Raw genomic sequence first — 18,896 nt, 5'->3', positions numbered from 1 at the left:
ACGGAGAAATCTTTCCTAAAAGTAAAAGTTAATCAATGCATCAAACTTCCTTGACTTATTTTAAGAAGTCACCACAGCCACCCTAAACCTTCAGCAACCCCCACCCTGTTCAGTCAGCAACCATCGACACCCAGAAAAGACCCTCCACCAGCAAAAAGACTACAACTTGCTGAAGGCTCAGATGATGATTAGCATTTTTTAGGAGTAACTTATTTTTTAAGTAAGGTATATTGTTTTTTAGGCATAACGCTATTGCACAAAATAGATTACAGTATAGCAAAAACATAACTTTCATAGGCACTGGGAAGACAAAAAATTTATGTGACTTGTTTTACCGTGGTGGTCTGGAACTGAATCCACAATGTCTCTGAGGTATGCCTGTATAAGAAGAGCTGACTAGAGAAAAGTTTCTCAGAAACACAAAACCACAATGGAAGTGAGACAGCCTAATTCAAAAAAAATTAAAAGAAAAAGAAAAAAACTCTAAAAAGCACTATGCTTTTGCTCAAAAAAGCCATTTGTTTGCTAGTGTGAGTTCTGACAAAGACCAAATCCTGTCTCAAGTACATGTTAGGAGCTTGCGTTGACATTCTCTAAGGTCAGTTAAACCACACACAGTAAGAGATTACATCTTCCATTCCAATTTGCATTCATTAAAATATAATTCTTAAAATGGTGGGACAGTCAGATGTTTGGTCTAGATCTTCACAGTTGCTCATGGCTTCATGTTCCTGCAAATATAATCTGCACTTTTCTGAAAAAGGAAAATGAAAGAGGATGGGTGACTCTTAGTCAACCCATGTGATTTCTGGATGAGGACCTGTGAAATGGAGAAAATTGGATTTCCCAGAACTGGTCCTGCCACCGCTCCCTTCTGATCCAAATTGAGCATATGTGTTACTTGGTGCAATTGTTGTCATAGAGATGATTCTTGTTTGTTAAATAAAAGAACCAAATGGTTACAGAAAACTAGACAATGTAAACTGTACATGTATAAATAAGTTATTTCCCTTTAAATGTCAAATGTCCCATCTCTCCTTATCCTTTTTTTTTTTAGCTTTCTCTAATTAGATAGACTCATAGTTTTCATCAAGAAGTTCAGTAAATAAATATTTGGACTATCTACTATGTGTAAAATGTCACAAAAACATTTAGAAACAAGCAAGAAATCCATATGGATGAGAAGAAAAGAGAGGTGGTGATGATGGTGGTAGTGGTGGTGATGGTGGTAGTGGTAGTGGTGGTCATGGTGGTGATGGGAGTGGTAGTGGTGGTAGTGGTGATAGTGGTGGTGGTGGTGCAGGTGGTGGTGGTTGTCTTGGTAATGGTGGTGTTGATGGTGGTTGTGGTTATGGTGCTGGTCGTGGTGGTGGTCATGGTGGTGATGGGAGTAGTGGTGGTGGTGGTGGTGATAGTGTTGGTGGTGGAATGGTGGTTCCTGGTAACGGTGGTGTTGATGGTGACTGTGGTCATGGTGATAATGGGATTGGTGGTGGTGGTGGTGGTGGTGGTTGTCCTGGTAATGGTGGTATTGATGGTAGTTGTGGTTATGGTAGTGGTGGTGATGGTGGCAGTGGTGGTGGTTGTTCCCGGTAATGGTGGTGTTGACGGAGGTTGTGGTTATGGTGGTGGTGGTGGTGGTGGTGGTCATGGTGGTAATGGGAGTGGTGATGGTGGTGATGGGAGTGGTAATGGTGATAGCAGTGGTGGTGGTGGCAGTGGTGGTGGTTGTCCTGGTAATGGAGGTTGTGGTAGTGGTGGTGGTGGTGATGGTAGTGGCAGTGGTCCTAGCTAAAGTGATAACAGAATGAAGTTCTAGAAACCAAAATATTTTTCAACATAACATGTGATAGTAAATCTAATTCAATTGATTTACATCATATCTTAGGGGACAAAGTTGTAGAAAATGATATACACTGGAAATCCTAAATTGAAAAGGTAGTTAAAAAATAAAATGACCTTTGTTCCTTATTCGAAACAATTATGGAACAAGACTAAAATTTTATTCTTCCCTAGTGTTTTAAAGCCAGATCCCCTGGGCCATCTCTGTGATGAACTGTCTTAATTTTCTAATTTAATTATACCTTCTCAGTCCCCTCCCTGCTATTACTCTAGGTCATCTCTACAATTATCTCTTTTCTGGGCAACAACAGTTCCTAAATGTCTTCCCTGACCACAATTTTGCCACCTCCATCCATTAGGTCCATTGTGCAAAGCATTATTTCTGTAAAATGCTTATTTGATGAGGTTGCTTCTCTGATCAAGACACTTCAGTGGTTCTCAGCCACTTTAAGGCCTATATTCTCTAAATGGTTTACATGTTTTATAAATTGTTATGCATAATTGCTTTATTCTGCCAGTACTTCAGTCTGAAATAGAGTCTATTCGCTTGCATGGCAAAACTCAACATCATCTTTCATTCTGAAAAGTGTTTTCTAACTCACTCTTATATTATTGTCCATATTCTTTTTTAAGCCATGCCCTTACATTGCACAGATTTCTATATAACATTTTATTGCACCCAAAATGCTTGCTTATATATCTGTCTCCTACAAGAATAGACTGTCTTTTCATCCAAGGATCTAAGATTGTTTTATTTTATAAAAATATTTTAGCACACAGTAATTATGATATTTATGGAATGAATGAGTGAGTGAATAAGAGAATGGATGAATGAATACATAAATGAATGGTACAGAACCTTCAGGTTAATATTATTTAGTCCCCACAGTTGAATGCGGCCACAGTAAGTAGCACTAGTAATCATGGATGACAACACGGATGCAAGTAAAGGAAGTGAAACCATTGTTTAAAGGTGTCTGTAAACCAAACCAATACATATTCATTGAAGTATAATCCACAGAAATTTTGAACTAGTACAATGATCAGTAGGAAACAGTGAACAATTTTTTTTAGAAGTACAGAATAATGTTTGAGATGATAGATATGCTAATTACCTGATTACTATACATTACAGGTATTGAAACATCACTATATGCTCTATGCATATGTACAACTATTATATATCGATTTTAAAAACTACTTTAATTTGTTTAAGCACAGAATAAGAACATCTGGATTTAAACATATCTCCACTACTTAAATGTTGCACTGGGCTTATTTCTTTTACTTTTATAAGCTCATTTCTTCAGACATAAAATTAAATAGTCAAAGTAGGTAGAACTTTATAAATAGGGACCACATGACTCAGACACGTTCAAGTAAAATCTATGAAAAAGTTTTGATTCAAAGTCATTTAATAGACATACACTAACGGACAGACTCTCATCCCAAAGTCACTTACTCAAACATTTCAGTTAAAAAAAAAGAAAAAAGAAAAAAGTTTTTGGCAGTTATCTATATAACCACACTAAAAAAAAAAAAAAAATGTTTTCAAAGGCAAGAAAACATTTTTGTGGGTAAACACATTTACACTCCAAAATTATTATAGTCATTGGTACCTCCCTGTGGGATCTGAATATATGGGGATGCTGGAGGAAATAGTTAAGTTTCTTGTTACCCATGGCTTGATAATTGAGCATTTGACCATACTAGTCAGCCATTCTCTTCAGAGAGGTGATGTGGGTTTGACCACACTCAAAAATTAGTCCTAGCCATTTGTACTGGAGGGAACACAAGGAAAAGAGGGAAAGCTCTTAAAACAAGTCTGTCTGTCATAATATCTCCTTGGGGTTTCTCTTTGGTCCGAGAGCAGCTGTTGTAGCTTTCAGGTAAAGCAATGAACTCGTGATGTTCTACCAAGATCTTGCCAGGCTTCATGATTCAGTAATGGCTCTGAAATAAGGCAATGGCATCCCAATTCTTTGAAAAGGCTAACTTTCTACTTCATGAGAGTTTAGCTCTACTTCAGAATATTACCTAAGAATGAAGAAATATTTACTCACTGACATGAAAAGAGAGAATTGAGAGTTGGAATATCTCTCTCAATTTCCATGTTAATATTTCCTTGTTATTTTCCTTTAAGAATATGAAGACCATATCCACAAAGGATCATAAAATCTGTATGAATTCAAGTAGAGAAATAAACAAACCTCTCAAAATGCCCTTTGCAACAATTGGCAATGACGTCAGTCTTCTCAGCCATTTGATATCTTCCCAGCTGATAGATGGGTCTATCGCTTTAGCCACATATGCAGCAAGTCCACTGTCATCTCCAAAATTTTCCTCAGGAGAAAATGATAAAGTACTGGTTTCAAAATTTTTCATCCTAAAATAAGAAATGCATAAAACAAGAAATTTGCCAAAGTTAGAAATATCTTTCCAATGATTCATTCAATGAAAAATGTTACCCTTTTCAAATCAATTGGCTGTTCACTCCTCATTCATCTATAAGTCAATTAAGTCAATTGCATGCATATTTTCCATATTTTAATGTAGGACTCTAGACTAAATGTTATACACTAGTGGTCTTAATCAGTGACCTAAATTTTATTTTACATCTTAGGCTATGTTTATACAAACAAATGTGTTTCAAGGAAAAAAAATGTGTTCATATTCAAATATCCCTTTTTAAGCCAGTTTATAGGTATAGGCAATAGAGTTGACACTATTTTTAGCCGGCAATGCAAATTAATCACAATTTTAAAAACATTTTTATGGTGCACTATAATTTACAAAGGGTTTTGTATGCCAAAATTATCACGATTTTTCCTTAAAAGACTCTTAGAAAGTAACACTGATACTCTATGATTCCCATAGAAAATAAAAACAGAGATACAAAATGAATTGCCTCAAATTAGAACTAGCTAATAGCAGTATTTGAGTTCCAATCTGGGTCCCTTGACTTTATTCCTAATTATATTCTCTTTGCTCAGATCTCAGTTTCCTCCTGGCTATTGCACCTGACCTCATGAAACCTTCCAATGCTCTTGTAGAAAATTCTAGAAGAGGTTGCAACTGCAGTAACAAGTGTTAACATGACTGTTGCCCCTGTAGACTCCTTCTTGCCCTGCTATTGCAGTATTGATGGTGGTGGTGGGCATGGGAGAAGTGGGAAGTGTTTCCCAGCAGATAAGTTGTCACCTCTTGCCTTTCCCTCCCCCTTTTAGTTGTTCTCTCTGAACCTCTCGGTCTGCTGACTCAAAACAAGTTTGACAAGGACGTGAACTTTTCAATTATCAATACCTTCATTTCTCTGACAGTGGTTTTTTCTTGGTCCTGGGCCTGAGTCACCACCCACACAGCAGACTGGAAGCATTAGGGATGTTGAAGTGTAAATACCCCAGCTCCCTCACCCCTAGGTAGACTAACTCTGAGATAAATTCTGCCTAAGCTCCCAGAATTTTCCAGCAGGGTTAAGCTTCAGTTGCCCACAACTGTAGCTGTCTTGGTATTATGCCCTTTGTTCAATGCCTTCCCTCCTTTGCCTCACTTTCCTACTCCTCTAGCAGTATTCCCTTCACCTTCCCTATAAACTACTTGCACTGAAATCACAGGCTCACAGCCTGCTTCTAGGAGAACCCAAACTGAGACAAAGTACCACTGAGTTGCTTCCTTCCCATATGTCTATTTTTGTTGACCCAGCTTAGCCCAGTATTTCTCTAACTCACCTCTAAGATTCTGCAGCTGGCTTCCCCTGTGCCTGAGGTCTTTTCTCTTGACCTAATATCCTGGCTAGACTTTGGCAGTTCCCCACTCTAGGAGCAATGTCTTTTCAGCCTGCAGCTGTGACTGCTAGCTGGATGGATGACTTCAGGATACACAATAGAATCATTCCTGTGACTTATCTGCCCACCGCCCCAAATCCAGTTGTAAAATTCTTCTCCTGAAAGATTGTTTTTGAATAATGACAGTGACCGGACTCACCTTGCTCTTCTGCATACTATTAATTCCCCTACCAGTCAATCTCCTTTTTTTGGGGGTCAAAGTATAGTGGTATGTATATCGATCTCTGGCTTAGTCCTATCTCTTTCTTCCCCTCCACCAGTTCTGTCATTAAATGTAGAGAAGATCATGGAGCCATATAAAAATTTATATATCGGCCAGGCGCAGTGGCTCATGCCTGTAGTCCCAGCACTTTGGGAGGCCAAGGTGGGCAGATCATCTGAGGTCAGGAGTTCAAGACCAGCCTGGACAACATGGTGAAACCCAGTCTCTACTAAAATTTCAGAAAAATTAGCCAGGTGTAGTGGTGGGCGCCTGTAATCCCAGCTACTTGGGAGACTGAGGCGTGAGAATCGCTTGAACTCAGGAGGGGGAGGTTGCAGTGAGCTGACATCATGCCACTGCACTCCAGATTAGGCGACAAAGTGAGACTCCGTCACCAAAAAAAAAAAAAAAAAAAAAAAATTGTATATCATACTAGAAGAATCTAGGCACAATCATGACTTCCTTTAATAGAAAACTATGATTTTTTACACCTTAGTGTATTTTAGCTAACATAACTGGTTATGTAGCTTGGGTGGCATATATTATCACAAAGATATGAACATTCATATCCCATATAACTCAATTCAAGCTATTAACAAAGTTTTCTCAATAAGGATTGAATAGTTAGTCCTATAGTTTCACGGACTCAGATGGCCATTGAAGATCATAGAAAATTTCAGTGAGTCATATGGATGCCCATCTAGTTGTTGGCCTTTGGTGGGGATTTTAGCTGAAATGCCTGGACTTCCTTTTTATTTAAATCAAACCACTTAGGGTTGTACATTATATCATAGTCCTTGGTCTTCTGTGGTCACCCTAATTTGAATAAAGCTAACCGCTGGTCAATAAACATATCATGGAGACCTACTTCATTACTTACAAATGATTAAATGATAATAAATTCCAAACCTTTAAATAATATTGTTAATAAGAAAAAGTCTGATCTGTCTATCCCATAGCAAGACCAGGAAAAGAAAAAGAAAAACATCTGTATGTGTATATAGTCTGCATGGCACCCCACCCCCATCCCAAACAAGCTCCAGTGTTTCAGCAGGGGTGGGGTGAAAGGGTGAAATGGATAGGAAAAAACAGAAACATGGATAAAATTATATAAATAACTGTTGTTATTCTTGGATGGTGAAATGCGGATCAACACTTGAATGAATGTTGCCTTACAGAAATTTCAGTGCACAATGAAGCCTTGTTGTTACTCTGAAACTTTGTTCAAAGTCAGAAGCCAAGAAAAAGTTTTCAGATATCTTGACAGAGACCCACGATGGAGTGTTTTACCAAGAGCTCCGAAAGAAACCTCCATGAATGCTATTTTTATTCGGATTATGACATATATATATAAATGCTTAAAGTGGCTTCTGATAACCAAAGTATTCCATTTTGTAAGGAAAAAAGGGGCGAAATCAAAATAATAACATGATTACTTAGGGCTTAATTCTCCAAATCCTGATCTGTTTAATGACGCAAAGGTAAGAAACAAGATTTCTTCTTTGTAAGGTACTCATTATCTCTTGAGTGACACTCAAATATACTTTTTAATATAGAAGTTGTTTTAGCTGTTAGTAATTTAGCATCATAAAAATAGTAACAACTGCTAATGTAAGTTAAACATTATTAAATAACCAATAGTAACACTAATAATCACGAATATTGAGTAATACATAATATTATGTATTATAAGTATTGATAATGCAGCATTAAAGATAAAGCCACATAATTCTGTCTTGGGAAATGAAAAAATAAAATGACCAATAGAGGCTACAGTATCAACACAATATGAAAAGAAAGAGATTGAAAGAGGGGCTCATAAATACAGACACTGATACATGGGCCACCAGCCTTTAATTCTGTGGTTAGGAGAATACTTGTGTTGAGAACACAGCCCTGGTAATTGCTTCCTCAATGTGGCCACTAGAAGAAGGTTCAGGGAATGAATTTTGAGTTCAAATCCTGGTTCAGCCTCTTGCTAGTTATGTTACATTGGGAAAATCTTGTATGCTCTAGTACATTTTGTTGATTGAGTCAACAATTACTTATTGAGCATCAACTATGTGCCAGTGTTTTCAATGTTTAAGATATATCAATAAATATCAAAACAGTTGAGAATCCCTGCCCATGATAAACATCATCAATAAGTAAATTACAAAGTGTATCAGAACATAAGCACTATACAAAGTCAAGAAAAAAGTAAAGCAGATTAAGAGGGATGTGAGTTGTCAGAGACTCAAAATCAAACTTTAAGTATGTTTGGTAACCAGTATTGGCAAAATTGAGAAGCTACCTTGAGGAGGAAATTAGTAGAACTGTGTTTGTGGTTATTTGTTACAACAGCAATAAGAATAACATGAAGGCATTATATTACAGTTCCAAATGTCAGAAGTCTAAAATGAGTCTCACTGGACCAAACTCAAGATATCAATAGGGCTGCATTTCTTCCGGAGAATCTAGGGGAAGCCCTATTCCCATGTCTTTTCCAGCTTCTAGATACCCCCTGCTTTCCCTGGCTCCTGACCACATCATTCCAACCTCTACATCTGTCATTTCGTCTCTTTCTCTGACTCTGACACTCTTGCTTCCTTCCCTCTTATAAGGACCCTTTTAATGACATCAAGCCTACTGAGATAAAACAGGAAAAATCCTCCCACCTCAAGCCCCTTAAGTTAATCACATCTGCAAAGTCCATTTTGCCACGTAAAGGAACAGGTTCCAGGGATTCATTTTCCTGCTATACTTATGGATGTGAATGATTTCCTAACCAAAAATTTAAGAGGCTATTATGCCATTTAAGAGGCTATTGTGCCAAGTCTTCCACTGACCTCTCTCCCTGCCCCTCCCCCCACCCTGTTATTCTGCTCATATTTGCATCTCTGCCATCAGTTTTTATTGTGGCTTCCCAATATAGAGACATGTATACCCATTCCTAACGTCAAGACTCAATGGAAGCGAGGCTATCAGTCATGCGTGGATTCTGGGAATTACTGTTACAGGCAGAGGGAACAGCCAGGGCAAAGGCCCCGGGGTTCCAGCATGCCTGGCATATTGAAGGAACAGCAGGGAAGCCAGAGTGGAAGAGTAGGTGAGGATGTGAGTGCTAGGCAGTGAGGCAGAGGTCATGGAGACCTATTCACATTGAGTCTACTTTAAGGCAGGCCACTTTCATCATGAGAGACCTGAGAAGACAGTGGCAGGCCAATCTATTTCAGTATGATATATTCTGGCTACTGTGATCAATAAATCACTTCTGGACACCGGGCGCGGTGGCTCACGCCTGTAATCCCAGCACTTTGGGAGGCCGAGGCAGGCGGATCACGAGGTCAGGAGATCGAGGCCATCCTGGCTAACACGGTGAAACCCCGTCTCTACTAAAAATACAAAAAAATTAGCCGGGCGTGGTGGCGGGCGCCTGTAGTCCCAGCTACTCGGGAGGCTGAGGCAGGAGAATGGCGTGAACCCGGGAGGCGGAGCTTGCAGTGAGCTGAGATCCGGCCACTGCACTCCAGCCTGGGCGACACAGCGAGACTCCGTCTTAAATAAATAAATAAATAAATAAATAAATAAATAAATAAATCACTTCTGGGCTTAAGAAAACATGTCACTGGGCAAATCGTAGAAAGGGTAAGTGTCATGATTTACCTTGATCTTAGTCAATGATCAGAAATTACTTTTCTTCTCTATAAACTGCCTTGGCACTGCACTGAAGGGCCAAATCTTAATTCAGGGTAAATGAACCATCTCCGTGGGGATATGGAGAAAGAAAAAGTTTCTGCCCCAAAGCCTCAGGAATCAGTCTACTGAACTGGTCTCATTTCTTGCTTCTTCCAAGAGCAGATGAGAAGTCTCCTTACTCCCTCTCAGTTTCAGGAACCCCCGTGCCATTAATAATGTATACACATGCATGTGTTTTGCATATGGACCAAGCAGAGACTACCAAACCTCTGAACCCTTGCTGGGCCCAGATGCCAAGAGTCGGGACCCTCCCCCACACCCGGGCAGAGGAAGTAACAAGGGCTGGAAGGAGCCATGCTTTACAGGCTCATTCTCCTCTGGATTTCCTGCCTCCCTTGCCTGCCAAACCTCACTTATGAAAAGCCAGGCTTCACCTTCTGTGAGTCAGGTCAGTTGCGGAAAGAAACCGATTTCATATCAGGCTATAACAGATGAGCTTTTCGGGTGTATGTGGCCTCAGGCGGAAGCCTGGACCTCCCATTAGCGTGCTCTGCCTTTGAGAGCTGAATGTGGACCACTGAGGAACTGACCAGAAGGCACTGGCCTACTCCGAAGTCCACTAGGACAAACAACGCCAATGTGCACTCTGAGGGGCTGGGGTACACCCAGCTGTGGGGTGTTTCCCGTGTTCCCTATAACCTGGATGTGTTGCTCATTATTTGATCATCTTCAGACCGGAGATGTGACAAGCTAGGAAGCCGCAGCCAGTTCCATGCACACCGACAGCTGAAAAGGGTCTTTGTTTCATGGCCCTTCACGTCATCTGGGAAGGAACCCAGGAGCAAAAGAAAAGGGGGGAAAGCAAATCAACCTTCCCGCCACTCACGGGGTAGCCCCAGCCGTGAAGAAGCAAGAGGTACCAGCCAGAATTAACAACTGTGTCATCCCCACCCCATCTAAGTAGATGCCTCTGTGAAACACATTTTGCTATCCAGAGCAAGAAAGCATGTCTTAAGTTAAAAACAAAACAAAAAACCCTAGTGTACTTATTATTGTTAGTTACTATTGTTAGTAGTAGTAGTATTAAGAGATGGAGGAAAAGGAAGAACAAATTCCTTTTCAAATGGCCAAGGGGAAATAATGAGGAATGTTTCCTGTCAGAAACCTCGATAGCGGGAAACTATTTAGAAAGTCTTTAAAAAAAAAAAAAAAAAAAGTAATCAAAATAGAGAAATAATGTAAATATGGGTTTCATATTGGGGGAATTTGAATCCCTCAGCTTTCTGATGAATTTGGCAAGGAATAAGACTATGTCAGAGGCTTTTGTTTTTGTTCTCTTTAAACACGGGGTGTTTAGGTAACCCTGAGTCTGGGATATGTGGAACAGTTTTATTGGCAAGTTTGGCAGGGAGAGCACTTTCTTTTTCTGTCATTGGCCTAATCCTGGCGCCACATACAGAAATAATATCCTAAACTGGCCTGGTAGTAACAGGGAGGTAACATCACACAGCTAATTCACACATGGCTCAACAGCAAGATTTGCACAGTTGTTTATTCTCACATAGGCACATACACAGTAAAACTATGTGAAACTTACACAAGGCCATGCTCCAACTTCCATGGTGAGATACACTCTGCAGTCACTGTAATAGATATGAAATTCCAGGCAAATATGAATTTGATTTTGGATCTTTTCATTTTTGAATATTTTGGAAGAGCAAACACAGTAAACCTGTGGCTTCTTTCGTCTTTTATCTTTTTTCAATCTTGCTAGCCCTAGGTTGTTTTTTCTTTTTCTTTTTTTTCAAATACAATTCAAACATAGACAGAATAAGTAAGGGCCTCTGTGGCATGAGATCTGGGAACCCAGAAAGATATTCCTCATAATCTTACATATTCTGATGGATGCTGTAGGAGTCCATCATAAAAATGTCCTCCATTAAAACTAAGATTTTGATCCATTTTCAAATACTTATAGGGCTGAGGGACATAATACATCCATGTGAAAAATCCAAGAGCACATTTTGGTGGAAACTAAAAGAAGGAAAACATGATGGGGAAAAGAGGTGTATAGCTTAAGGAGGTTTGGGTCTTTCCCAGAGACTTCCGCTCAGTTTCCAGCTTTGACTCAAGAAGTAATCCCAAAATACTACCAGGAAAGAGATAATAATTCACTGATTGTGAACAGGGTGAATGAATGACCTGATGAAACCATTATAGTTCAACATCAGATTATGTGATACATTGTTTTTGCTAAGATGAATGATTTGAGTGAATGAATGAATGAATCTTGACCTATGGACAAACCACAGTGAAAGGAATATTGCTGAAAGAAGAAGTAGACAATGAGGGATCAAAGATGTGGCTTTTTAAAATCTCCATTATTTTTTCTTTCTTTAATCTTCTTATCCTTAGCTGTTCCATGTACAATTAAAAATAAAATGTAAAGGTGGCTCTTTGACTTTAACAGAGAAATAGGGCACCAGGATGATCTTAATAAACTGTTGCTTGGGCAAAATTAAGTATCTTCCATCTGTAGAGCAATTCATACTTCCTAAAGCGAAAGGCCTTAATGCACTCTGGCCTGAAAACTTATTTTGACTTTTGTAAGTATAGAGGCCACTTCTGTTTCCATTGTGTAGCTCAAAAAAGTGACATCTACAAAAGGGATTTGATTAGCTGAAGATTAACCAGATATTTAGCAATGATGGTATCAGTAGAATCCAGACCCTATCATTCCCAGACAAGATCCCTTTCAGCTCAGTTCAGGCCCACATATTCATGTTTACCTGAGTTGTGGTGGCAGCTTGAATCTGTTACGTACATCATCAAGACGGTTGCCCAGGTAAGGTGTGTCCACTGTCACAAATATGGCCTTGTAGCCCGTCTTCTCTGCCTGCTGCACCAGCTTCTTGGTGACTTCTCGGTCCTTATAGATATACAGTTGCAACCAACGAAGTGCCTCAGGACCAGCTTCTGCCACTTCTTCAATTGAGGAGGTGGCCCAGGAACTCAACATCATGCCCGTTCCCAGGGACTGACAGGCTGAGAAAGAAAGGGGATAATCAAGCCAGGCCTGGCATTGCTCATCCAAGCCTTTGAATTGCAGTTGGATGGAGTAAAGACATCTAGAAGGGCAATTTGGCAATATGAAGTCAAATCTTTTAAAGAGAGAAGCAAGTTCAGTCCATACCATCTATTTCCTGATTCTACCTCCTCTGGAACAAATGGCTACTGGAGTTATTGCTGCTCAGTGTTTATTTTCCAATGATTAGAAATACACATTTCTTTCCACACTTTGTATATTGTTCCTGAAGAACAAAATGAGTCCAATAGTCAAAGGTGCCTGTAAATACAGGCAAAAAATATTAAGAACCTGAATGTCCAGCAGTAGGGAATTGGTTAAACTATAGTTCATACACCATCAAGTAAACACAGATCTTGTATGAAATCCCAGGACTCTCTTATCTTACTTTTACTCACTGACTCTTTTCATTGTCTTTAAGATACATCTTCAAAGATAGACACCTACACTTTTAATGTTACAGATATACTCAGACTTTATTCGTATGTTTGGCATTTATTTCTCTTCTTTAATTAAACAGTTATACATTATGCCATTGCTATAAGGAAATTGCATATGACACACACACACACATACAATCACTAAAAGGGACACTGGTCAGGTCTCAGATATTGAAGCATCAAAGATAAGGCTACGTATATAAGCTGGGAGATAAAACTTCCATTTCAGAACAATAACAGGGTAGAATGGATTGAGAGCCTGTCCTACAGTCCCAGTCTTGCCATCCATGAAGCACATTCTCTCTGCGCAATGGCTATAGCCACAGCTGTTCTGCCCACTTCATTGCATTGCAAGATCATCAACTGGGGCAATGTTTGTGAACGTTTTCTGTGTAATCCCCGAAGCCATGCAATTGTAAAGGGCTAGGTGAGAGGATGCCTAATGAATTTGGAAAAATAAGTCCTGGATAGCTTTGTATATTTTTCTAATTTCACCAAGGACCTGGATTTCTTAATGTCATTATTTATTAATCTTCTCTTTGCCAGACTCCTTTGTGCATTCACACTCTGCACCTCCAGTATACGGAGGACCTTCCCACCGGACTCTAAGATTCCATGCCTTCCCAATGCATGGCAGTGTCTCTCATGCACATGGCAAACCTACCCTCTTGGATGTCATTGCCCTGAAATATTGAGGGAGTCTATTTATCTATGCTTGGTACCAGGGAGTCATTTAGGCATGCAGGGAGTCTAGAAAGATCATTGCCCTGGGAGAGTGGTGAGTTCCATGCTGAGTTCTCCTACTTTGTTGCTCATCTCTGTGTGACCTTAGGTAACATCCTCTTCAGGACACTTTTTTTTTCTTTTTTGAGACAGGGAGTCTCACTCTGTCACTCAGGCTGGAGTGCAGTGATGTGATCTTGGCTCACTGCAACCTCTGCCTCCTGGTTTCAAGCAATCCTAGTGCTTCAGTCTCCTGAGTAACTGGGATTACAGGCATGTGCCACCACACCCAGCTAATATTTGTATTTTTAGTAGATACAGGGTTTTACCATGTTGATCAGGCTTGTCTTGAACTCCTGACTTCAAGTAATCTGCCTACCTTGGCCTCCCACCACAGCCAGCTTTCCTTTGCAATTATTTTTAATCTATTTATATGTATTTTTAATTGAAAAATAGTAATTGGACATGTTTATGGGGTAAAATGTGATGTTTTGATCTATGTATACATTGTGGACAAATTTAGACAAGCTAATGACCATATTCATCACCTCACCAACTGGTAAGGTTTGGCTCTGTGTCCCCACCCAAATCTTACTCAAATTGTAATCCCACATGTCGAGGGAGGGAACTGTAATCCCCATGTGTTGAGGGCAAAAGGTGTTTGGATCATAGGGGTGATTTCCTCCATGCTGTTTTCATGCTAGCGAGTGAGCTCACACAAGATCTGATGGTTTTATAAAGGGCTTTTCTCCCTTCACTTCACACACAGGCTCTCTTACCTGCCACCATGTAAGACATACCTGCTTTTCCTTTCACCATGATTGTAAGCTTCCTGTGGCCTCCCCATCCATGCAGAACGGTGAGCCATAAAACCTCTTTTCTTTATAAATTACTTGGGCAGTTCCTTATAGCAGTGTGAAAGTGGACTAATACACCAACTTACCGTTTTTTTTGTAGGGAGAACATTAAATATCTATTCTTTCAGTAATTTTAAAATATAAAATACATTACTATTAACTGTGATCACCATTCTGTACGATAGATCACTAAAACCTATTACTCCAGTTGCATTGAAACTTTGTACAACCTTGATCAATATATCACTTTCCTCATTCTTTTCCTTCCTCTCCCAGCCTCTAGTAGCCACCTTTTTACAATCTGTTTCTGTGAGACCTACCTTTTTAGATTCCACATATAAGTGAGATCATATAGTATTTGTCTATCTGTTCCTGGCTTATTTCACTCAGCATAGTATCTTCCAGATTAATCCATGTTGTTACAAATAACAGAATTTTCCAATTTTTAAAGACTGAATAGTATTCCTTTGTGTACATACACCTCATTCTTTATCCATTCATCTGTCAATGGATACTTAGGTTGACGCCATATCTTGACTATTGTGAATAATGCTATAATGAACATAGAAGTGCAGATACCTCTTCAACATACTGATTTCAACACCTTTCAATAAATATCCAGAAGTAGAATTGCTGGATCATATGGCAATTCGATTTTTAGTTTTTTGAGGAATTGTATGAAACTAAAAATTTCTGCACAGCAAAGAAAACAAACAATTAACAGAATCAAGAGACAACCCAGAGATTGGGAGAAAATATTTGTAAAGCATATATCTAACGAGTGCTAATATCCAAAAAAAATATGGAACTCAAACAACTCAATAGCAAGAAAAAAATAACCCAAATAAAAAATGTACAAAGCACAGGAAGAGAAACAATCAAAGGAATAAACAGGCAACCTACAAAATTGGAGAAAATATTTGCACACTATGCATCCAACAAAGGTCTAATATCCAGAATCTATAAGAAACTTACAAATCAACAAGAAAAAAACAGATAACCCCATTAAAAAGTGGGCAAAGGACATAAGCAGACACTTCTCAAAGACATACAAGAGGCTGATAAATATATGAAAAAATGTTCATCATCTCTAAGGATCAAAGAAATGCAAATCAAAACCACAAGATATGCCATCTCATACCAGCCAGAATTGCTTTTGTTAAAAAATCAAAACATACTATATTGGTGAGACTGTGAAGAAAAGAGAAGGCTGATATACTGCCATAGGGAATGTAAATTAAATAAGCCACTGTGGAGAGCAGTTTGGAAATTTCACAAAGAACTGAGAGTTATTCTACCATTCGACCCAGCAATCCCACTAACTGGGTGTATTCCCAAAGGACAATAAATCATTCTACCAAAGAGACACATGCACCTGCATGTTCCTCACAGTACTATTCACAATAGCAAAGACATGGAATCAATCCAGGTGCCCATCAATGGTGGACTGAACTTTTTAAATGTGGTACATATACACCATGGAATACTATGTAGCCATAGAAAAGAACAAAATCATCTCCTTTGCACCAACATGGATGCAGCTGGAAATCATTATCCTAAGTGAATTAATGTAGTAACCAAATACCACATGTTGTCACTTATAAATGGAAGCTGAACATTGGATACACATGGTCATAAAAATGGGAACAATAGATGCTGGGGAATACAACAGTGGGGTTGGGAGGGGGAAAAGGGCTGAAAAAAACTACCTGTTGGGAACTATGCTCACTACCTAGGTGATGGATTCATTTGCACTCCAAACCTCAGCATCATGCAATATACCTTTGTAACAAACCCACACATGTACTCCCTAATTCTAAAATAAAAGTTGAAAAAAGAAAAAAAAAATGGGCAAAGGATCTGAACAGACATTTCTCAAAAGAAGAGATATAAATGGCCAATAGACATAATGAAAGAAGCTTAGTATCACTAATCATCAGGGAAATTTAAATTAAAATCATAATGAAGTATCACCTCCAACTGTTAGAATGGTTACTATCAAAAACACCAATGATAACAAGTGTTGGTGAGGATGCAAAGAAAAGGGAACCCTTGTGGAGAAAAGGGAACCTACAGATGACAGGAAAGTAAATTAGTACAGCCATTTTGAAAAACAGTATGGAGATTCTTCTACAATGATTTTGATGCTCAAGAGACACATTCCTCTTTTCCCTTGCAAATATAGTGTCCAGTGCTCAATACCTTTATGGAGAAAGCTCCTAAAGGAGAGTAGAATCTTCTCCAGGCCCAAGAACTCCCTGTGGGGACCTATATAGGGAGAGAATATCTAAGCAGATAATTTCTGCATTCCCACGGTACACATTACTTTGGAGAGCCTGGAACAAATAATCCAAGAAGTGCAAAAAGAACAAACTTTTCCCTATCCCCACCCTAACCTGTTTACAAATTTCTGTGGGGGGAACTGCAGAGTGAGTCTAAGGGGCTGGCAGCACTTGCATAATCCAAACATCAATCAATAATACTTGGAAGAAAAATTGTAAAGTTCTCAGTATATGTTTTTAGTTTCTCTACTCTTCCATTTGCAATGTAACTATAAATATAATAATATAAAAATAAGTGAGATTAATATCATTGTTTACTATCACCTATTCCCCCTACTCCATCTCAAAAAAATGAGCTACGGCCAGTGGAATGATTTCTGTTTAACAGAATAAAAGTTAATCTCAGACCCACCCATAATGAAGATTCCTATTAGAGTTAAATCACATGTCCTAGGGTGGAAAAATGCCACAAGGGTCTGCAATAACCTGATGTAAGGTAAGTGTAGATCGACCTTTCTAAACTGCCATTCAATAGAGGGTTGGAAAATTTCCTATACTATGGAACCTATAATCAACTGCTAAGATTAAAAAGAACTCATCAGGTATGAATGCAGCTACCTCTGGAGTTGACACAAATCCTAAACTCCAATGTACAGTGATTTAAATGAGCTAGGACAGGTAAATAGCTTTGGAAAACAGCATAAACTGGCAGTGTTCTCCCTGTGGCTGAGAAATGCAATTGTTCTTCTAGAGCTTGGCAGAGTTTTGTTTTGTTTGTTTGTCACATCAAGCCTTAACGAAAACATTTATTTCTGATCCAGGTAATCTGGATGTGAAGAAGCAAAAATAGGAAATCCATTGTATACATAAATTTTAGGGGCCTGGATACTAAGCCTGCCCATCCCAGGTTTTTATCAAAGACTACTGTGAACACATCTCTCAGTTATCTAGAGTCTCCTTGTGACTTCTCACTCATTTCAGGCAGTCATTCTCAACTTGACAGGCTCTCAAAAGACCTTGAGGGTCTTCAGAAGGGAACAATATCCATCTACATCTAATACTGTTCATGTTTGAAGAGCTGAACTATGCCTTTGACTTGGAACCAACAGGAACTTCATCCCAGGCTCTGACCAGGGCTTCTCAAGCTTTGAGGTGTATAGGAATCACACAGGTATGTTAACAAAATTCAGATTCTGACTCCGTAGGTCTGTAGTGGGACCTAAGATATGCATTTCTAACAAGCTCCAGAGTCCTGCTGACGCTATTGTTCCAAGGACTATGCTTTGAGAACCTTGAGGTAGATATTTTCTTTCAAAAGGACTCATCCAAATTAGTAGAATATGTGTGATGTCCTGAGCAAAGTTGGGGCTCATTGAAAATGGGAGGGAAAGATGGAGCAATGGCAGTGAAGCTGGCAGTGGTTGTCACATGGTTTGCCAATAGCCAGCCATGCCTTGCTGATAAATCGCCTTTCTTCTCTGCTGGCACCCTCTGGTGAGAGGCACAGGTACATGTGCCACATTTTTTAGTGCATTCTTCTCTTACTAGTTTTAAAGCCAAGGAATTAAACTGTGTTCGCATGATGGCCCCTCAGTACACTTAACCATTATCCCATGATTTGGGTTTGTTTGTTTGTTTGTTTTAGCTTGCTTATCTGGGATTTGTCCAGCTTCCTAGATCTCAGATCAGAAGTGGAAGTGAATGGCAAATAAAAATAAAATGGTATAAGATGAAGAAGACGAGAGCGCTTACTCAAAGCTGAGAAAACACAATTTACCAATTATAAAATAGTTTCCAAATGTTTAATGTCAGGTTCAACAATCTTACACACAGAAATAAGATGATGAACCATCAAGCAAAACTAAAGCTTATCATGCTGGGCTTGATGAGGAAGGGAATTATAATATATTTGAGAATGATGCTCATCCACAGCCACCACCAC

At 39.2% G+C, this 18,896-nt stretch overlaps 1 protein-coding gene across 1 annotated transcript in view; it reads right to left on the bottom strand.

Annotated features, from left to right (window-relative positions):
• The window catches only part of HAO1 (hydroxyacid oxidase 1), a 55,645-nt gene that overhangs the window by 20,816 nt on the left and 15,933 nt on the right, over positions 1-18,896 (bottom strand). The window contains exons 3-4 of the mRNA XM_001116000.4: positions 12,357-12,612; positions 4,053-4,228 (exon numbers count right to left, since the gene is read on the bottom strand). Of these exons, the coding sequence (XP_001116000.2) occupies positions 4,053-4,228; positions 12,357-12,612 (432 nt within the window). The remainder of the gene's footprint in view (positions 1-4,052; positions 4,229-12,356; positions 12,613-18,896) is intronic.

The sequence above is a fragment of the Macaca mulatta genome, chromosome 10 (genome assembly GCF_049350105.2).
Source record: "Macaca mulatta isolate MMU2019108-1 chromosome 10, T2T-MMU8v2.0, whole genome shotgun sequence".
NCBI lineage: Eukaryota > Metazoa > Chordata > Mammalia > Primates > Cercopithecidae > Macaca > Macaca mulatta.
This window is presented reverse-complemented; position numbering and strand designations above follow the sequence as displayed.